The sequence below is a fragment of the Crinia signifera genome, chromosome 11 (genome assembly GCF_055691185.1).
Source record: "Crinia signifera chromosome 11, ASM5569118v1, whole genome shotgun sequence".
NCBI classification, from domain to species: Eukaryota; Metazoa; Chordata; class Amphibia; order Anura; family Myobatrachidae; genus Crinia; species Crinia signifera.
Window position 1 is genome coordinate 13,400,467 of NC_139227.1, and position 22,582 is coordinate 13,423,048.

At 48.0% G+C, this 22,582-nt stretch overlaps 1 protein-coding gene across 1 annotated transcript in view; it reads right to left on the minus strand.

Moving 5' to 3' along the window:
* The window catches only part of LOC146045019 (vomeronasal type-2 receptor 26-like), a 51,955-nt gene that overhangs the window by 15,391 nt on the left and 13,982 nt on the right, over positions 1 to 22,582 (minus strand). Inside the window, exon 2 of the mRNA XM_083163721.1 lies at positions 5,075 to 5,198. Within this exon, the coding sequence (XP_083019847.1) occupies positions 5,075 to 5,198 (124 nt within the window). The remainder of the gene's footprint in view (positions 1 to 5,074; positions 5,199 to 22,582) is intronic.

Below are 22,582 nucleotides of genomic sequence, written 5' to 3' on the forward strand. Positions count from 1 at the left end.
AGGGTCAGTAATGTAGTGGTGGGTATAGAGGGGTCAGTAATGTAGTGGTGGGTATAGAGGGTCAGTAATGTAGTGGTGGGTAAAGAGGGGTCAGTAATGTAGTGGTGGATATAGAGGGTCAGTATTGTAGTGGTGGGTATAGAGGGGTCAGTAATGTAGTGGTGGGTATAGAGGGATCAGTAATGTAGTGGTAGGTATAGAGGGTCAGTAATGTAGTGGTGAATGTAGAGGTGTCAGTAATGTAGTGGTGGGTATAGAGGGGTCAGTAATGTAGTGGTGCGTATAGAGGGGAAAGTAATGTAGTGGTGGGTATAGAGGGTCAGTAATGTAGTGGTGGGTATAGAGGGGTCAGTAATGTAGTGGTGGGTATAGAGGGGTCAGTAATGTAGTGGTGGATATAGAGGGGTCAGTAATGTAGTGGTGGGTATAGAGGGTCATTAATGTAGTGGTGGGTATAGAGGGGTCAGTAATGTAGTGGTGGGTATAGAGGGGTCAGTAATGTAGTGGTGCGTATAGAGGGGTCAGTAATGTAGTAGTGGGTATAGAGGGGTCAGTAATGCAGTGGTGGATATAGACGGGTCAGTAATATAGTGGTGGTATAGAGGGGTCAGTAATGTAGTGGTGGGTATAGAGGGATCAGTAATGTAGTGGTGGGTATAGAGGGGTCAGTAATGTAGTGGTGGGTATAGAGGGATCAGTAATGTAGTGGTGGGTATAGAGGGGTCAGTAATGTAGTGGTGGGTATAGAGGGTCAGTAATGTAGTGGTGGATGTAGAGGGGTCAGTAATGTAGTGGTGGTTATAGAGGGGTCAGTAATGTAGTGGTGGGTATAAAGGGTCAGTAATGTAGTGGTGGGTATAGAGGGGTCAGTAATGTAGTGGTGGGTATAGAGGGGTCAGTAATGTAGTGGTGGGTATAGAGGGTCAGTAATGTAGTGGTGGATGTAGAGGGGTCAGTAATGTAGTGGTGGTTATAGAGGGGTCAGTAATGTAGTGGTGGGTATAGAGGGTCAGTAATGTAGTGGTGGGTATAGAGGGGTCAGTAATGTAGTGGTGGGTATAGAGGGTCAGTAATGTAGTGGTGGGTATAGAGGGGTCAGTAATGTAGTGGTGGGTACTGTATAGAGGGGTCAGTAATGTAGTGGTGGGTATAGAGGGTCAGTAATGTAGTGGTGGGTATAGAGGGTTAGTAATGTAGTGGTGAATGTAGAGGTGTCAGTAATGTAGTGGTGGGTATAGAGGGGTCAGTAATGTAGTGGTGGGTATAGAGGGATCAGTAATGTAGTGGCGGGTATAGAGGGGTCAGTAATGTAGTGGTGGGTATAGAGGGTCAGTAATGTAGTGGTGGGTACTGTATAGAGGGGTCAGTAATGTAGTGGTGGGTATAGAGGGTCAGTAATGTAGTGGTGGGTATAGAGGGTCAGTAATGTAGTGGTGGGTATAGAGGGGTCAGTAATGTAGTGGTGGGTATAGAGGGATCAGTAATGTAGTGGTGGGTATAGAGGGGTCAGTAATGTAGTGGTGGGTATAGAGGGATCAGTAATGTAGTGGTGGGTATAGAGGGGTCAGTAATGTAGTGGTGGGTATAGAGGGGTCAGTAATGTAGTGGTGGATGTAGAGTGGTCAGTAATGTAGTGGTGGGTATAGAGGGGTCAGTAATGTAGTGGTGGATATAGAGGGGTCAGTAATGTATTGGTGGATATAGAGGGGTCAGTAATGTAGTGGTGGGTATAGAGGGTCAGTAATGTAGTGGTGGGTATAGAGGGTCAGTAATGTAGTGGTGGGTATAGAAGGATCAGTAATGTAGTGGTGGGTATAGAGGGGTCAGTAATGTAAGGGTGGGTATAGAGGGGTCAGTAATGTAGTGGTGGTATAGAGGGGTCAGTAATGTAAGGGCGGGTATAGAGGGGTCAGTAATGTATTGGTGGATGTAGAGTGGTCAGTAATGTAGTGGTGGGTATAGAGGGGTCAGTAATGTAGTGGTGGGTATAGAGGGGTCAGTAATGTATTGGTGGATGTAGAGTGGTCAGTAATGTATTGGTGGGTATAGAGGGGTCAGTAATGTAGTGGTGGGTATAGAGGGTCAGTAATGTAGTGGTGGGTATAGAGGGGTCAGTAATGTAGTGGTGGGTATAGAGGGGTCAGTAATGTAGTGGTGGATATAGAGGGTCAGTATTGTAGTGGTGGGTATAGAGGGGTCAGTGATGTAGTGGTGGGTATAGAGGGGTCAGTAATGTAGTGGTGGTTATAGAGGGGTCAGTAATGTAGTGGTGGGTATAGAGGGTCAGTAATGTAGTGGTGGGTATAGAGGGGTCAGTAATGTAGTGGTGGGTATAGAGGGGTCAGTAATGTAGTGGTGGGTATAGAGGGGTCAGTAATGTAGTGGTGGGTATAGAGGGGTCAGTAATGTAGTGGTGGGTATAGAGGGGTCAGTAATGTAGTGGTGGGTATAGAGGGGTCAGTAATGTAGTGGTGGGTATAGAGGGGTCAGTAATGTAGTGGTGGGTATAGAGGGGTCAGTACTGTAGTGGTGGGTATAGAGGGGTCAGTAATGTAGTGGTGGAAATAGAGGGATCAGTAATGTAGTGGTGGGTATAGAGGGTCAGAAGTGTAGTGGTGGATATAGAGGGGTCAGTAATGTAGTGGTGGGTATAGAGGGTCAGTAATGTTTTGGTGGATGTAGAGGGGTCAGTAATGTAGTGGTGGATATAGAGGGGTCAGTAATGTAGTGGTGGGTATAGAGGAGTCAGTAATGTAGTGGTGGGTATAGAGGGATCAGTAATGTAGTGGTGGGTATAGAGGGGTCAGTAGTGTAGTGGTGGGTATAGAGGGGTCAGTAGTGTAGTGGTGGATATAGAGGGGTCAGTAATGTAGTGGTGGGTATAGAGGGGTCAGTAATGTAGTGGTGGAAATAGAGGGATCAGTAATGTAGTGGTGGGTATAGAAGGGTCAGTAATGTAGTGGCGGGTATAGAGGGTCAGAAGTGTAGTGGTGGATATAGAGGGGTCAGTAATGTAGTGGTGGGTATAGAGGGGTCAGTAATGTATTGGTGGATGTAGAGTGGTCAGTAATGTATTGGTGGGTATAGAGGGGTCAGTAATGTAGTGGTGGGTATAGAGGGTCAGTAATGTAGTGGTGGGTATAGAGGGGTCAGTAATGTAGTGGTGGGTATAGAGGGGTCAGTAATGTAGTGGTGGGTATAGAGGGGTCAGTAATGTAGTGGTGGGTATAGAGGGGTCAGTAATGTAGTGGTGGGTATAGAGGGGTCAGTAATGTAGTGGTGGGTATAGAGGGGTCAGTAATGTAGTGGTGGGTATAGAGGGGTCAGTAATGTAGTGGTGGGTATAGAGGGGTCAGTAATGTAGTGGTGGAAATAGAGGGATCAGTAATGTAGTGGTGGGTATAGAGGGTCAGAAGTGTAGTGGTGGATATAGAGGGGTCAGTAATGTAGTGGTGGGTATAGAGGGTCAGTAATGTTTTGGTGGATGTAGAGGGGTCAGTAATGTAGTGGTGGATATAGAGGGGTCAGTAATGTAGTGGTGGGTATAGAGGAGTCAGTAATGTAGTGGTGGGTATAGAGGGATCAGTAATGTAGTGGTGGGTATAGAGGGGTCAGTAGTGTAGTGGTGGGTATAGAGGGGTCAGTAGTGTAGTGGTGGATATAGAGGGGTCAGTAATGTAGTGGTGGGTATAGAGGGGTCAGTAATGTAGTGGTGGAAATAGAGGGATCAGTAATGTAGTGGTGGGTATAGAAGGGTCAGTAATGTAGTGGCGGGTATAGAGGGTCAGAAGTGTAGTGGTGGATATAGAGGGGTCAGTAATGTAGTGGTGGGTATAGAGGGTCAGTAATGTTTTGGTGGATGTAGAGGGGTCAGTAATGTAGTGGTGGATATAGAGGGGTCAGTAATGTAGTGGTGGGTATAGAGGGGTCAGTAATGTAGTGGTGGTTATAGAGGGGTCAGTAATGTAGTGGTGGGTATAGAAGGATCAGTAATGTAGTGGTGGGTATAGAGGGGTCAGTAGGGTATAGATGGGTCAGTACTGTAGGGTATAGAGGGGTCAGTGATGTAGCGGAGGGTATAGAGGGGTCAGTAATGTAGTGTAGGGTATAGAGGGGTCAGTAATGTAGTGGTGGGTATAGAGGAGTCAGTAATGTAGTGGTGGGTATAGAGGGATCAGTAATGTAGTGGTGGGTATAGAGGGGTCAGTAGTGTAGTGGTGGGTATAGAGGGGTCAGTAGTGTAGTGATGGATAAAGAGGGGTCAGTAATGTAGTGGTGGGTATAGAGGGGTCAGTAATGTAGAGGTGGGTATAGAAGGGTCAGTAATGTAGTGGCGGGTATAGAGGGGTCAGTAGTGTAGTGGTGGGTATAGAGGGGTCAGTAATATAGTGTAGGGTATAGAGGGGTCAGTAGTATAGTGTAGGGTATAGAGGGGTCAGTAATGTAGTGGTGGGTATAGAGGGGTCAGTAATGTAGTGGTGGGTATAGAGGGTCAGTATATAAACCACACCTACAGGGATTTTTATATGACACCAATTGTTGTATTGCAGAGTACCAGGGTATTTTGCTTTTGATTCTGGCAGCCCTGGTATAAAGTTGCATACGCAACGGCGTAAAAAAATACAAGGAAGACGACAACTGCATGCAACTCTGAATCAGATTCTGTTAGTCGGGATCTGCCCCCCTATTGACAGACTCCACCCCCCAGCAGACCCCGCCCCCAGGGCTGCTTCCAGCAATTTCCCGGGCTGGTTATACATCCCAATCCGCCCCTGCACAAATGTATCTCAGATAGGAAGGATGACTTCTTACTGTATTACAGGTTCAGTAATTCATTATCTACTGTACATTAGATATCCACATAGGTACAGTATCTGGTGGGTCCAGACTGGGTTATTGCTGCTTATTTACAAGTATTGTTTGCAATAGTTTGAACTAGAATAAGGCCCATTGTACCTTGTAATCCATACAACTGCCATCTTATCATACATCTATCGTGACTGCATTTACCATGACAACTGTAACCTCAGCTACTCACATATGATGACTCTTCCCATGTATGACACATGCATACCTGTAACATTGGACATCTCTCCCACAGAACACGGGACACAGTCATAGCAGCAGGCATGGAATCCTTTAATAGAGGCTTTTCTGTACCCAGGGGGACATCTGTCATTGCATCGAGATTTGGGGATCTTGTGCAGGGTGTAAAGAGTACATCATTAATATTATTTAAATATATATATATATATATATATATATATATATATATACACATACACATATACACACACAGTACAGATGGAGCAGAATCGCTAGCCCCCGCCAGCGGCCGGCTCTCGCCAGGGGCTCACGCGCACCCTGTGGCTACAGAGCTGGCTCCGCCTCGCCGCTGTCCCTCCTATCCCTTCCCCTCTCCCTAAAGAGGCGCCATCCTTAAACTGGGACACGCGTGCATGTGAGACACACGTGCGTCCAGTCAGATTGAGCGCCTCTGCGCCGGCGATTGCCAGCTCAGGCATGCTGGCGATCCCCGGCCAAAGAAGAGAGGCGCTCCATCTGTGTATACTGTATATGGACTGGAAGTGTGGGAAACAGTACTTAAACAAGGAAAAGGGAAATGGGGGAAGTACTTCTGCACAAGATAATGTTAATAGGTTGTTTTCACTAATGTCCCCAGTTTCTGATTGCCGTGTTAATATTAAAATTAGTGCATGGATGGGGGTGCTGCCAAAGACAATAATGGTGATCATTGGGACAAGAAAGAAAAGAAAAGAAGGAAAAAAGACAATCCTTTTCTTTCTTGTCCCATTAGTGTGGGAAACAAATTGGGTGACATTCTATGGAATGAGAGTTGTGTTTTTTGGCGATTTTTACTCCAAAAAACGGCTAATTCGCATTTTTCCGTGAAATCGCATATTTAATGTGATTCGAAAAGGTCCCTAAATCGCATATTTTTTGCGATAAGTCATGCGTACTGAAAGTGCGGTAAATATTTGCACTTTTATCACATCCAGATGTTTTCCAATAGAAAAGTATACAATTCGCTTATTTAATGGAATGGGATTTTGCAAATCGCACTTTTAAGGTGTCTAATAATCGCCATTTTTTCAGACCAGGTTCTGATATGCAAGTTGGCCAGAACCCTGCACAGATCATTGAGATCTGTGCATGGTTCTGCGGTAAAAAATGTGTTTTGTTTAGAAAAAAATTGCGTGGGGTCCCCCCTCCTGAGCATAACCATCCCCGGGCTCATTGAGCCGGACCTGGTTCCAAAAATACGGGGGACAAAAAGTGTAGGGGTCCCCCGTATTTCTGAAACCAGTCCCGGACTCTTGGACCGGTCCTGGTTCCAAACATACGGGGGACGAAAAATCTGGGGGTCCCCGGTATTTTGAAACCAGCACCGGGCTCCAACAGCCCGCAGTGTCATGCCACAGCCGGGGGACACTTTTTACATAAGGTCCACCGGCCGTACCATGAGCACCGTGGCTGGTCAGCCTTGGACGGGGTACCTGGAGGAGTGGGGACCCCCCAATAAAGGGGTCTCCCCCCAAGGCTTCACCCGTCCAGGGCTGAAGCCCGGGGCTGTCACCGGCGTCTCTGGCCATTGGACGCCGGCTTGATGGTGTCAAATCTTTCAATCCTAACATTGCTTTATACAGGAGAACTACAAGTCCCAGCAGACCTTCCCCGCAGGCTGGGACTTGGAGAACCACAAGTCCTAGCATGCGGGGTATTAATGGGCCCGCTGGGACTTGTAGTCCACCTGTAAAAAGAATGTTAAAAGAAAACACACACACACACACAGGAAAGTAAAACTTTATTACACACACACATCTCACTTTTACAACCACATACTCATCGATCCAGGATCCAGCGCTGGCCTCCCTTCTGCTGCAGAGCCGGCTACCCCCCGCACTGACAGCGGGGACAACCGGCTGTCTCCGATGCAGCTAACAGCTTCTGTCGCGTTGTCCCAGCGTGACACAGTCTGAGAGCGTCTTCGGCTTATGCGTCTCCATGGAGACGCATAGCTCAGCCAATCAGGGCTGAGCTATGCGTCTCCATGGAGACGCATCGCACAATCACGCTCTCAGCCTGTGTCGCACTGGGACAACGCGACAGAAGCTGTTAGCTGCATCGGAGAAAGCCGGTTGTCCCCGCTGTCAGTGCGGGGGTAGCCGGCTCTGCAGCAGAAGGGAGACCAGCGCTGGATCCTAGATCGGTATGTATAGCGGTGTAAAAGTGAGATGTGTGTGTGTGTGTGTGTAATAAAGTTTTACTTTCCTGTGTGTGTGTGTTTTCTGTTAACATTCTTTTTACAGGTGGACTACAAGTCCCAGCGGGCCCATTAATGCCCCGCATGCTGGGACTTGTGGTTCTCCAAGTCCCAGCCTGCGGGGGAGGTCTGCTAGGACTTGTAGTTCTCCTGTATAAAGCAATGTTAGGATTGAAAGATTTGACACCATCAGACTGGCGTCCAATGGCCAGGGACGCCGGTGACAGCCCCGGGCTTCAGCCCTGGACGGGTGAAGCCTTGGGGGGGGGGGAGACCCCTTTATTGGGGGGGGTCCCCACTCCTCCAGGTACCCCGTCCAAGGCTGACCAGCCACGGTGCTCATGGTACGGCCGGAAGACCTTGTGTAAAAAGTGTCCCCCGGCTGTGGCATGACACTGCGGGCTGTTGGAGCCCGGTGCTGGTTTCAAAATACGGGGGACCCCCAGATTTTTTGTCCCCCGTATTTTTGGAACCAGGACCGGCTCAATGAGCCCGGGGCTGGTTATGCTCAGGAGGGGGGACCCCACGCAATTTTTTTTTTAATACAAACCCAAAATCGCACATAAGCTCAAATTCGCACATTTTCATGCCTAAAAATCGCCCATTATCGCACTCAATTGCACTTTTTAGCCTCTAATGCGCATCCCATTAAATATGCGAATTATGACAAAAAAAATTGATTTCTGAAAGTGCAAAGTGCGGCCATGTGGAGTGCGAAAAATATATGCACTTTTCTCTCAGCCCATAGAATGTCACCCATAGTAACTAAAGTTTATTATTATTTCTGTTATTCATATTATGACCAAGGCAAAGGGAAAGTAAATAAAACAAGAAAATAAACATGGTTATATTACTGGTGCAGGTGCTCTGTACCTAGAAGAAGTGATGTCACACCAAATATGGAATGACAAACTTTACAACTACATAGGAAATGGCAACATTTTAATTTTCTTTTTTTGTGGCACGTTCACCAGGTCAAGAGTACCACCCTATAAAGGGCACTGAAATGTTACTGTTCACTATGCCATTGTAATGTTTATATATACATGGCACAAGAGGCGAGATGACAAGTGGATGCCCAGTAGCTGTTGGATATCCGCACTGCTCTGGATTGAAATTGGACCAGGTGCGGAATTAACAATGTCCTTTGTGCTTGTGTATTGTGCAAATAGCTTAGTGACCTATTCTGCAGCGTGAAATCGCATCGCATCGCATGCAATTTTGCATGCCATGCGATGGTACTAGTTCATTTTCACTGCACCCCTGGCCGCGAATCGCATCGCATTGCAGAAGATAAAATTGCATGCGTTTTTATCTCGTGCAATGCTATTTAGCACACCCTCACTATCCACATCGATGTGATGCAATGGGATATAGCACCCCCCCACCTATCCACATCACCCTGAAGCGTGGCGAGGGGCCACGGAACGCGTTTTCACACCCCCACTATTCATTCCGGTGCGTAGTTGATGATATAAAGTGTGGCGAGCGCAGCGAGCCACTGAGTCCAAAGAGTGGCGAGAGCATGCGGATTACTTTACATGTATTCCGCGTCTGCTCACTGCGCTCGCCACACTTTATAAAATCAACTCCACGCCGACGTGAATAGTGGGGGTATGGAAAGGGCGAGAGTTTGCGTTCCACCTCCCCTCGCGGGGCGACGTGGATAGGTGGGGGTGTGCTAAATTACATTGCATTCGCATCGCCTTGGATAGTGGGGGTGTGCTAAATTACATTGCATGCGATTTGTGTGCAATGCGATGCGATCCGTGGTCAGCAGTGCAGTGGAAATGAACTAGTACCATCACAACGCATTCAAAATTGCATGAGATGCGATGCGATCTCACCACAACGGAGAATTTGGGCGCCTTGATAATACACAAGTACCATTTCCTTCGATTGATTTTGCTCTCTCTATGGATTTTTCTACATAGGAAACTCCTCTGAATAATCTGTAAAATATGTTCTTTTGAGCTATTCACCCATTTATCTATTGATTGACCCCTAAAGAAGGATGAAATGTGAAGGGTTATACACCTTAATTCATTACAGGCACCTTGGCTTGTATGGAGGTGTGTGTTGCGCAATTAATGGCAGCTGACACAGGGTTTTGTCACAAACCCAAAATAGTATAGAGATAGTTTCTGGTGTTAGTTCCCTCACAGCTAATTTATCCCAATATGTAGATTATCACCTACAACCCTGTGTTCCGGCTCTTAGGTCATACATCAGAGATACTGCAGATTTACTTTTAAAAGTTCAAGATATAGAATGGAAGGAAGGTTATGCCTTTCTTACGCTAGACGTAAATGCACTATACACACACATCCCACATCAATTGGGATGTGAGGTGATTCAAAGAAAATTGTCTCTTGATGGTGGCCTAGAGCCGGAGCACAGGCAATTTATTTTGGACAGCATCAAATTTATTCTCACTCATAATTATTTTACTTTTCACGGTGATTATTATTTGCAGACTATGGGGACGGCCATGGGGACCAGGTTTGCGCCCAGCTATGCAAACCTATACGTGGGAGAGGTGGAGGAGACCCACGTGTGGGGGAGCGGCTGGGCGGCGAACCTGGTCTTCTATGGCCGTTACATAGATGACTTGATTATCATTTGGAATGGGGATTCAGATTCAGCACTATCTTTTGTTCACTCACTGAATTCTAATACATATAATTTATCCTTCACTCATTTATATAGTCAAGTCTCTGTTGACTTCTTGGACGTGACTCTCAAAATTGAAAATAATAGGATCATATCCTCCAATTATGTTAAACCAGTAAATACTAATTCTTATATACATTACAAAAGTGCTCATTCTAAACCTTGGAAAAGTAATATTCCGAAAGGACAATTTATGCGTCTTCGGCGCAATTGTACCACTAAATAACGGTTTATTGAGCAAGCAGAAACCATGTCTGATTCTTTCAAAGAAAGAGACTATCCTGAAGATCTCATTAGAAAAGCCTTCCAAGAAGTTCTTGAGATGGATCGCAAAGACCTTCTAATACCAAAAAACAAAAAGAAAAATAACACTGTACAAAATACAAGAGGTGATGAAAAAAATGAGATAAATAGGGAATTTGCCTTCATTAGTAAATTTAATAGTTGTTCTACAGAAATTAAGAACATTATTTATAAAAATTATAGAGTCTTACATCAAGATAAAATTCTATCCAAAATGATCCCAAAGAAACCGGTGATCATTCATAAAAAGAATAAAACACTTAAAACATTACTTGCTCCTAGTCACCTCAAAAAATAAATAGTTGGCAAAACAAAAGATGAACATCTAAACTGGTTGCCCTAAAAACCCAAGGGCTGCCACAAATGTGGAAAAAATAAATGCTTAATGTGTGGACACGTTAGAAATAATAACATTTTATCCACCATATTTCTTTTAGACCCCCCGTACACACCTAAATCCTTCATAAATTGCAATTCTTCTTATATTATTTATTTACTTTATTGCAGCTGTAAATTACCCTATATAGGCAGAACCACTAGGTCCCTACGAGTTAGATTCATGGAGCACCGTCGAAATATACTTAAGGGCTTCCAAAATCATAGTGTATCAAGACACTATCAGACACATCATAAATCGGACCCCAAATGCCTGTCCATAGTGGGCCTAGAATACATATCCCAGACGTCTCGAGGAGGCGATAGATTCAATACTTTATGCAAAAGAGAGATTTATTGGACACTGAGGTTTAATTCTTTATATCCCGTTGGTTTAAATGAAACCATCGAATTGAATACAGCTTTATAAAAAGATCATGACATAATGTTACTATTTTTTAGGGACCTTAAAACCTTTCCCCATCCCCCCCCCTTTTCCCCCCCTTTACATATATATATATATATATATATATATATTCCATTGACAAAAAACCTTACGGTTTCACATGTCCCATTAAGGCTTCATACACATGATCTGGCATTTCTGAAACCTGTTGTAACTCTTCCACTCAAACTCCAAAAAGCAATGAAATTCCGATCATTAAGGCTGGCGCCTTAATGGACGTGTTCCTTGCGCAGTACAGATATGGTACGCCATCACAGCCTGTGGGTAAGTGCAGATTCAGCACTCTCACAGAGTGAGATTGCTGTCACTCACACAATGGTGGAGCTGCTAATTCACAGATTTGTGTGCTCATTGGAATACACACATGCAGTCTATGCAACTGAAGGTCTGAGCAGTTATGTGGCGCACTCATCCTAATAAGTACCTGCAATCATCTAAAACGGTCTAGCCCACTGAGTTACTATAGTGTTCATTCTAGCACCCGCCATCTTTGAAAACCCATGCAGTTCTGCTTCCCTGCCTGGGGTGTATCTGTCTGCTGTAGTGCTTCTAGCACAGTGTGATCTGTATATCAGCACTGCAAACCAGACCTGTGCTAGAAACACTACAGCAGACAGCAACACCCCAGACAGGGTAGAGGAAATGCATGGGTTTTCAAAGATAGCGAGTGCTAGAATAAACACTATTACTAGAACTATCCCACTGAGAGTCCAACATCTTTCACACTCACTACCTATATCCATTTCATTTAGTATTCACATACAGTTACCAGAAACATCTTTCAGAATTGCAAAAACTATAATACTCCCAACTACTATGCATCTACACTTTCTTCTCCTATACGCCTTCATGCTGTTCTGTCTTCCCCGATACCTACTGCTGTGTGTATTCCCTCATCTTCACCAATGTGTCTTTCCCCATCTGCGCTGCCCATTCTTTTCACACAGGTGCCACTGTTTCCTTCTATCTGTGCCACTGGCTTCCCCTCTATTAGTGGTAATCTGTCTCCCCCTCCATCCATGCTGCTCTGCCTGCCTCATCCATGACACAGTTTCCTTCCATATGTACTGCTGTCTCCCCCTCCATCTGTACTGCTCTGTTTTCCCTTTATCCCCTTTGCTCCGAACCCCCTCCCCCATCAGTGCTGTCTTTCCTCCAACTGCTCCTCTGTTTCCTACCCAATCGCATCACTCTGTCTTACCTTCCCCAATCTGTGCCACTGTTTTCCACCCATCTGCTTCGTTAGTCCCCCATCAGTGCTGCTTAGCCTTCCTACCATCTACACATTTCTATTCCCCATACGCACCACACTGCCTCCTACCCCAATCAACACCACTTTTACCCCATCCTCTCGGCTCTGTTTACTGCTCAGACCTTCAGTTGCATAGACTGCATGTGTGTATTCCAATGAGCACACAAATCTGTGAATTAGCAGCTCCACCATTGTGTGAGTGACAGCAATCTCACTCTGTGAGAGTGCTGAATCTGCACTTACCCACAGGCTGTGATGGCGTACCATATCTGTACTGCGCAAGGAACACGTCCATTAAGGCGCCAGCCTTAATGATCGGAATTTCATTGCTTTTTGGAGTTTGAGTGGAAGAGTTACAACAGGTTTCAGAAATGCCAGATCATGTGTATGAAGCCTTAATGGGACATGTGAAACCGTAAGGTTTTTTGTCAATGGAATTTCATAGCTTTTTTTCAATTTTTTTTTTTTATTCAGAAATGTAAAATTTCACTGTAAGAATAAACATTGGATTTTGAAAAATGTTTAACAATAACACACCCTTGGCAACAAGCATTACCACTGGCTACACGCATTACAAACCCCTGGCAAGGAGTATGACACCCGTCCCAGAGCATGAAAGCACTGGCAATGAGCATGACACCCAGTGTGTAGAAGCTATACTTTAGGACATTATGTATCACGGGCATTGCAGTGTGGGGCATATGGTGCAGGGGACATTACTGTATGGGGCTTAATATGGTGAAAAAATGTTTTTCCTGTGGTGGCAAAGGTCTGTTTGTGAAGAGCCAAAAACTGGGGTGTAAGGTAGTCTTCTCCGGTGAGGCCATGTCCATTTTAATGAGACCACGCCCCTTGCCTGGGGCAGAGATCAAATTACAAATGATATATACATGACACGCTGACCCTACCAGGTCATGGATCAGCTGCGGGTGTGTGAGTATGTATGGATAAGCTACATATATGTGTGTGTGTGCGCGTATGTATGAATGTATGGATAGGCTATGGGTGTGTGTGTGTGTGTCAATGATGCCTACCTATACATGATACGCTGACCCTACCAGGTCATGGAACTTTACCAGGCTGGGGGTTCCTCCCGGAGATGGGGACCAGTCTGCTCCTTCCGTCTGACTTGATGGTTTCCCCTCCAGCAGTGAGTTCCAGGCAGCCGCTCCCCTATTCCCCGGTGTCCGCAGATGCTGAGCAGGGAACACAGAGCCAGGCCTCCCCCTTCTGGCATGGCAGTGGTGCTGTCTCCAGAATGGATCGCCGGAGTTAAGGTGAGTGTCGATGGGGTGACCAGGGCGGCAGGCTCCCTGCGGAGGGCTGCTGTGCATGTGCCTCCTCCCATAGTCCTCCCTGCAAAGGACCAGGGCAGGAGCTATACACGACTCGTGCATACTCAGCAGCCCTCCCGGGGCCATTTTGGTTTTGTGCTATGATCAAGTTTGTTTTTTGGGTACGATCAAATTCTGCTAAGAGAAATGTGACCTATTTTAGTCTAAAAAAAAGGGAGGGAGGTAATGAGTCACACCATACCTCTGGTGCTATATTGAATAAAAATAATAATAGCCAAGGAAAGCCGCATATGACAACAAGCAAACCAGCTTGTAAGAAATAAAAGATAACTGGAAAGCACACACAGCATTAGCAATTATACCTTTGATTAAAGTTGAAAACTAAATGTAATATATGTCCCCCTTTTCAATAATGGCACAAGACTCAGTTCAATTGAAATAACAAAAATATTTTATAAACACATAATAAAGTCATATACAAAAATATACATAAATCACATGTAATTAATGGTAAAACAATGTAACCTAAGGTGCTGGTGTCCCAATTAATTAAAAGTAATGAACGTATCAGCAGCAGACCTCACTTGAAGCTCAGGCAGGATGGTGATGGAGCCGGTGGAAAAGAGCTGGGTCATGGTCAGAGCCCACAGCGTGCAGAGGAATCCGCACTGGCGCAGGCAGGTGCAGTGCCGGGGGTGCGGGAGTAGAAGGGGGGTTAGTTGAGGTCTGATAGAGCAGGCAGTAGTAGGAAGGAAGCCGCAGTGAGAGCCTAGCTGGTTTGTGCAGGACGGGGAGGGGCGGTCAGCGGTTGAGAAGCCCCCGAGCAGATGAAAGCTACCGGTCACTGGTCGGCCTCGTGAGTGGTGCGGGCAGGAGGTGTGGGGGAAGAAGGCCGCAAGGGCCAGTGAGAAGGGGACAGTGTACACATGGGGTCACTGAAGGGAGAGGGGGGGACCGTATACATGGGGCACTGAGGGGGTTATAGGCTGTGGGGTGTGTATGGTTAGGGTAATAGGCTGTGGGGGGAGGGGGGTATGGTTAGGGTTATAGGCTGCAGGGGGGTCTATGGTTAGGGTTATAGGCTGGGGGGAGTGTATGGTTAGGGTTATAGGCTGCGGGGGGGTGTGTGTTTGATTAGGGTTATAGGCTGCGGTGTGTATGGTTAGGGTTATAGGCTGCAGGGTGTGTGTATGGTTAGGGCAATAGGCTGCTGGGGGGGGGTATGGTTAGGGTTATAGGCTGCGGGGTGTGTGTGTATGGGTAGGGTTATAGGCTGAGGGGTGTGTATGGTTAGGGTAATAGGCTGCGGGAATATGTGTGTGTGTATGGTTAGGGTTATAGGCTGCAGGGGGGGTAAATGGGTAGGGTTCTAGGCTGCGGGGATGGGGTGTATGGTTAGGGTTGTAAGCTGGGGGGTGTATAGTTAGGGTTATAGGCTGCGGGGTGTGTGTATGGTTAGGGTTATAGGCTGCGGGATGTGTGTGTATGGTTAGGTTTATAGGCTGTGGGGTGTGTATGGTTAGTGTAATAGGCTGCAGGGGGAGGTGTATGTTTCGGATTATAGGCTGCAGGGTGTGTGTTTGATTAGGGTTATAGGCTGCAGGGGCTGTGTATGGTTAGGGTTATAGGCTGCAGTGTGTGTGTTTGTGTGTTATGGTTAGGTTTATAGGCTGCAGGGTGTGTGTGTTTATGGTTAGGGTTATAGGCTGCAGGGTGTGTGTATGGTTAGTGTTATAGGCTGCGAGGTGTGTGTTTGTATGGTTAGGGTTATAGGCTGCAGGGTGTGTGTATGGTTAGGGTAATAGGCTGCGGGTATGTGTGTGGTTAGGGTTATAGGCTGCAGGGTGTGTGTATGGTTAGTGTTATAGGCTGCGAGGTGTGTGTGTGTGTATGGTTAAGGTTATAGGCTGCAGGGTGTGTGTATAGTTAGTGTTATAGGCTGTGGAGTGTGTGTATGGTCAGGATAATAGGCTGCGGGGGGGTATGGTTAGTGTTATTGGGGGGGAGGTGTATGGTTAGGGTTATAGGCTGTGGGGTGTGTATGGTTAGGGTTATAGGCTGGGGGTGTATGGTTAGGGTTACAGGCTGTGGTGTGTGTGTATGTGTGTTTAGGGTTATAGGCTGCGGGGTGTGTGTGTGTTTAGGGTTATAGGCTGTGGGGTGTGTGTATGGTTAGGGTTATAGGCTGCGGTGTGTGTATATGGTTAGGTTTATAGGCTGCAGGGTGTGTATGGTTAGAGTTATAGGCTGTGGGGTGTGTGTATGGTTAGGATTATACAGTAGGCTGCGGGGTGTGTGTATGGTTAGGGTTATATGCTGCGGGGTGTGTATGGTTAGGGTTATGGGCTGTGGGGGGTGTGCATGGTTAGGGTTATAGGCTGTGGGGGGTGTGCATGGTTAGGGTTATAGATTGTTGGGGGTGTGCATGGTTAGGTTTATAGGCTGTGGGGGGCGTGTATGGTTAGGGTTAAAGACTGCCGGGGGGGGGTGTATTGTTAGGATTATAGGCTGCAGGGTGTGAATGGTTAGGTTTATAGGCTGCGGGGGGGGGGGGGTGTATTGTTAGGGTTATAGGCTGCAGGGTGTGTATGGTTAGGGTTATAGGCTGTGGGGGGAGTGTATTGTTAGGGTTATAGGCTGCAGGGTGGGTATGGTTAGTGTTATAGGCTGCAGGGTGTGTGCATGGTGTGTCGTAGGCTGCAGGGTGTTTATGGTTAAGTTAATAGGCTGCGGGGTGGGTGTGTATGGTTAGGGTTACAGGCTGCGTGGTGTGTGTATGGCTAGGGTTATAGGCTGCGCGGTGTGTATGGTTAGGGTTATAGGCTGGGGGGGTAAGGTGTATTGTCAGGGTTATAGGCTGCGGGGTGTGTATGGTTAGGGTTATAGGCTGTGGGGGTATGCATGATTAGGGTTATAGGCTGGGGGGGGTATGCATGATTAGGGTTTATAGGCTGTGGGGGGAGGTGTTTTGTTAGGCTTATACGCTGGGGGGTGTGTGTATAGTTAGGGTTATAGGCTGTGGGGTGTGTATGGTTAGTGCTATAGGCTGCGGTGGGGGGTTGTATGGTTTGGATTATAGGCTGCGCGTGGGGGGTAGGTGTATGGTTAGGGTTATAGGCTGCGGGGTGTATATGGTTAGTGTTATAGGCTGCGGGGGGTGTGTATGGTTAGTGTTATAGGCTGCGGGGTGTGTGTATGGTTAGGGTTATAGGCTGCGGGTGTGTATGGTTAGGGTTATAGGCGGCGGGGGGTGTGTATGGTTAGGATTATAGGCTGTGGCGTGTGTGTATGGTTAGGGTTATAGGCTGCGGGGTGTGTGTATGGTTAGTGTTATAGGCTGCGGGGTGTGTGTATGTTTAGTGTTATAGGCTGCAGGGTGTGTGTATGGTTAGGGTTATAGGCTGCGGGTGTGTATGGTTAGGGTTATAGGCGGCGGGGGGTGTGTATGGTTAGGATTATAGGCTGTGGCGTGTGTGTATGGTTAGGGTTATAGGCTGCGGGGTGTGTGTATGGTTAGTGTTATAGGCTGCGGGGTGTGTGTATGGTTAGTGTTATAGGCTGCGGGGTGTGTGTATGGTTAGGGTTATAGGCTGCGGGGTGTGCATGGTTAGTATAATAGGCTGCGGGGGAAGGTGTATGTTTAGGGTTATAGGCTGCAGGGTGTGTGTATGGTTAGGGTTATAGGCTGCGGGTGTGTATGGTTAGGGTTATAGGCTGCTGGGTGTGTGTATATGGTTAGGATTATAGGCTGTGGCGTGTGTGTATGGTTAGGGTTATAGGCTGCGGGGTGTGTGTATGGTTAGGGTTATAGGCTGTGGGGTGTGTGTATGGTTAGGGTTATAAGCTGTGGGGGGGGGGTGCATGGTTAGGGTTATAGGCTGCGGGGTGTGTATGGTTAGGGTTATAGGCGGGGGGGGGGTGTATTGTTAGTGTTATAGGCTGCGGGGTGTGTGTATGGTTAGGGTTATAAGCTGTGGGGGGGTGTGCATGGTTAGGGTTATAGGCTGCGGGGTGTGTGTGGTAAGGGTTATAGGCTGGGGGGGTATGCATGATTAGGGTTTATAGGCAGTGGGGGGAGGTGTATGGTTAGGCTTATATGCTGGGGGGTGTGTGTATAGTTAGGGTTATAGGCTGTGGGGTGTGTATGGTTAGAGCTATAGGCTGCGGTGGGGGTGTATGGTTTTGATTATAGGCTGCGCGCGGGGGGTAGGTGTATCTTTAGGGTTATAGGCTGCGGGGTGTATATGGTTAGTGTTATAGGCTGCGGGGTGTGTGTGTATGGTTAGTGTTATAGGCTGTGGGGTGTGTGTGTATCGTTAGTGTTATAGGCTGCAGGGTTTATGTGGTTAGTGTTATAGGCTGCGGGGTGTGTGTATGGTTAGGGTTATTGGCTGTGGGGTGTGTGTATGGTTAGGGTTATAGGCTGCGGGGGGTATGCATGGTTAGGGTTATTGGCTGCGGGGAGTGTGCATGGTTAGGGTTATAGACTGCGGGGGGGAGGTGTATTGGCTGCGGGGAGTGTGCATGGTTAGGGTTACAGGCTGCGGGGTGTGTGTATGTTTAGTGTTATAGGCTGCAGGGTGTGTGTATGGTTAGGGTTATAGGCTGCGGGTGTGTATGGTTAGGGTTATAGGCGGCGGGGGGTGTGTATGGTTAGGATTATAGGCTGTGGCGTGTGTGTATGGTTAGGGTTATAGGCTGCGGGGTGTGTGTATGGTTAGTGTTATAGGCTGCGGGGTGTGTGTATGGTTAGTGTTATAGGCTGCGGGGTGTGTGTATGGTTAGGGTTATAGGCTGCGGGGTGTGCATGGTTAGTATAATAGGCTGCGGGGGAAGGTGTATGTTTAGGGTTATAGGCTGCAGGGTGTGTGTATGGTTAGGGTTATAGGCTGCGGGTGTGTATGGTTAGGGTTATAGGCTGCTGGGTGTGTGTATATGGTTAGGATTATAGGCTGTGGCGTGTGTGTGTATGGTTAGGGTTATAGGCTGCGGGGTGTGTGTATGGTTAGGGTTATAGGCTGTGGGGTGTGTGTATGGTTAGGGTTATAAGCTGTGGGGGGGGGGTGCATGGTTAGGGTTATAGGCTGCGGGGTGTGTATGGTTAGGGTTATAGGCGGGGGGGGGGTGTATTGTTAGTGTTATAGGCTGCGGGGTGTGTGTATGGTTAGGGTTATAAGCTGTGGGGGGGTGTGCATGGTTAGGGTTATAGGCTGCGGGGTGTGTGTGGTAAGGGTTATAGGCTGGGGGGGTATGCATGATTAGGGTTTATAGGCAGTGGGGGGAGGTGTATGGTTAGGCTTATATGCTGGGGGGTGTGTGTATAGTTAGGGTTATAGGCTGTGGGGTGTGTATGGTTAGAGCTATAGGCTGCGGTGGGGGTGTATGGTTTTGATTATAGGCTGCGCGCGGGGGGTAGGTGTATCGTTAGGGTTATAGGCTGCGGGGTGTATATGGTTAGTGTTATAGGCTGCGGGGTGTGTGTGTATGGTTAGTGTTATAGGCTGTGGGGTGTGTGTGTATCGTTAGTGTTATAGGCTGCAGGGTTTATGTGGTTAGTGTTATAGGCTGCGGGGTGTGTGTATGGTTAGGGTTATTGGCTGTGGGGTGTGTGTATGGTTAGGGTTATAGGCTGCGGGGGGTATGCATGGTTAGGGTTATTGGCTGCGGGGAGTGTGCATGGTTAGGGTTATAGACTGCGGGGGGGAGGTGTATTGTTACGATTATAGGCTGCAGGGTGTGAATGGTTAGGGTTATAGGCTGCGGGGGTATTGTTAGGGTTATAGGCTGCAGGGTGGGTATGGTTAGTGTTATAGGCTGCAGGGTGTGTGCATGGTGTGTCGTAGGCTGCAGGGTGTTTATGGTTAAGTTAATAGGCTGCAGGGTGGGTGTGTATGGTTAGGGTTACAGGCTGCGGGGTGTGTGTATGGTTAGGGTTATAGGCTGCGCGGTGTGTATGGTTAGGGTTACAGGCTGCGGGGTGTGTGTATAGTTAGGGTTATAGGCTGTGGGGTGTGTATGGTTAGAGCTATAGGCTGCGGTGGGGGGGTGTATGGTTTGGATTATAGGCTGCGCGTGGGGGGTAGGTGTATGGTTAGGGTTATAGGCTGCGGGGTGTATATGGTTAGTGTTATAGGCTGCGGGGGGTGTGTATGGTTAGTGTTATAGGCTGCGGGGGGTGTGTATGGTTAGTGTTATAGGCTGCGGGGTGTGTGTGTATGGTTAGTGTTATAGGCTGCGGGGTGTATATTGTTAGTGTTATAGACTGCAGGGTTTATATGGTTAGTGTTATAGGCTGCAGGGTTTATATGGTTAGTGTTATAGGCTGCGGGGTGTGTGTATTGTTAGAGTTATTGGCTGCGGGGGGTATGCATGGTTAGGGTTATAGGCTGTGGGTTGTGTGTATTGTTAGAGTTATTGGCTGCGGGGGGTATGCATGGTTAGGGTTATTGGCTGCGGGGGGGGTGTATGGTTAGGGTTATAGGCTGCGAGGGGAGGTGTATTGTTAGGATTATAGGCTGCAGGGTGTGAATGGTTAGGGTTATAGGCTTCGGGAGGGGGGGGGGGTGTATTGTTAGGGTTATAGGCTGCAGGGTGTGTATTGTTAGGGTTATAGGCTGTGGGGGAGGTGTATTGTTAGGGTTATAGGCTGCAGGGTGTGTATGGTTAGGGTTATAAACTGCGGGGGAGGTGTATTGTTAGGGTTATAGGCTGCGGGGGGGAGTGTATTGTTAGGGTTATAGGCTGCAGGGTGGGTATGTTTAGGGTTATAGGCTGTGGGGCGAGGTGTATTGTTAGGGTTATAGGCTGCGGGGGTATGCATGATTAGGGTTATTGGCTGCGGGGAGTGTGCATGGTTAGGGTTATAGACTGCGGGGGGAGGTGTATTCTTACGATTATAGGCTGCAGGGTGTGAATGGTTAGGGTTATAGGCTGAGGGGGGGGAGGGTGTATTGTTAGGGTTATAGGCTGCAGGGTGGGTATGGTTAGGGTTGTAGGCTGCGGGGGGAGGTGTATTGTTAGGGTTATAGACTGCAGGGTGGGTAGGGTTAGGGTTATAGGCTGCGGGGGGAGTGTATTGTTAGGGTTATAGGCTGCAGGGTGGGTATGGTTAGGGTTGTAGGCTGCGGGGGGAGGTGTATTGTTAGGGTTATAGACTGCATGGTGTGTATGGTTAGGGTTATAGGCTGCGGGGGGGGGGGTTCATGGTTAGTGTTATAGGCTGCAGGGTGTGTGCATGGTGTGTCGTAGGCTGCAAAGTGTTTATGGTTAAGTCAATAGGCTGCGGGGTGGGTGTGTATGGTTAGGGTTACAGGCTGCGGGGTGTGTGTATGGCTAGGGTTATAGGCTGCGCAGTGTGTATGGTTAGGGTTATAGGCTGCGGGGGTGTGTGTGTGTGTGGGTAGGGTTAAAGGCTGTGGATTGTGTATGTAGTAGCTACTAACCTGGCCCACTGTGCTTCAAAGGAGGCTGCTTCTGGGGGACACTCTGGATGATTCACCTCTCTGCAACTCTTCATTCATCCTGTCCGGTCCACTGGTTCCAGGTTCCCTGCAGCCTTCTTCCCCCTCAGCTCTTCAATGCACTCTCCTGAGCTTTCTAACCTTCTGCTGCTGGCACCGCGCGGTTCTCCTCTTCTGCTCCCCTCCAGCAGCCAGTACTGGAACGGCACAGAGTAGGGTGAAACGTGTCCTGTGCAGGAGTAGAGACATTGAAGAAATCATGATGACTTGGCCGTGAACGCAAATCCTGGGAATCCCGCGGCTGGCTTGCAGGGGGTGGGGGTGTCCGCGTACTTCCCCACTGTGTACACAAGGGGAGGGGCACAGCATACACATGTGGGGGGCAAGTCGGGCACAGAAAACACACGGGGGGCACAGCGTACACACGGGGGCACTGGGGGGGGGGACAGCGCGAAAACGGGGGGCAGCATACACACGAGGGGCACACAGCGTACACACGGGGGGCACTGGGGAGGGTCAACGTACACACGGGGGCATAGGGTACATACAGGGACAGTGGGGGGACAGGGTACACATGAATTCTATCATGATCTCCATATCTAAATTAAGTCTGCAATATATAAAAAAATGGACATAAATATGATTAGTTGGTAATTATACAGATGAGAATCAAAGGGTGAGAAAAAAATGGCGTGGGGTTCCCCCTCCTGAGCATAACCAGCCCCGGGGGACAAAAAGTTTAGGGTTCCCCCGTATTTCTGAAACCAGCCCCGGACTCTTGGGCCGGTTCTGGTTCCAAAAATACAGGGGACTAAAAAACTGAGGGTCCCCCATATTTTGGAACCAGCACCGGGCTCCAACAGCCTGTGGTGTCATGCCACAGCCGGGGGACACTTTTTACGAAAGGTCTCCCGGCCGTATCATGCTCATTGTGGCTGGTCAGCCCTGGATGGGGTCACTGGGGGAGATGGGACCCCCCCAATAAAGGAGTCACCCCCCCCCCCCCTTAATAGGCTTCACCCTTCCAGGGCTGAAGCCCGGGGCTGTCCCCGGCGTCCCTGGGTGGTGGACGCCGGGCTGATATGGTACAATCACGCAAACAAAACATTGCTTTTTGCAGGTGAACTACAAGTCCCAGCAGGCATCCCCCCGCATGCTTGGACCTGGCAAACCACAAATCCCAGCATGCGGCGGGCCATTAATGGGAACCCTTGGACTTGTAGTCCAACTGTAAAAAGAATGTTGAAATAAAACACAGACACAGTGAAAAGTAAAAGTTTATTGTACACACACTAATTTTACACCTCTACTTATAAATTCCAGGTTCCAGCGTTGCCTCTCATGTCTTGCAGCAGCTCACCCCACACTGACTGGGGGGAGGGGTGTGTGCTTTGGAAGCATTCAGCCCTGATTGGCTTTTGGCGTCTCCATGGAGATGCCAACAGCCAATCTGGCTCAAGGGCCGGTCCTTGT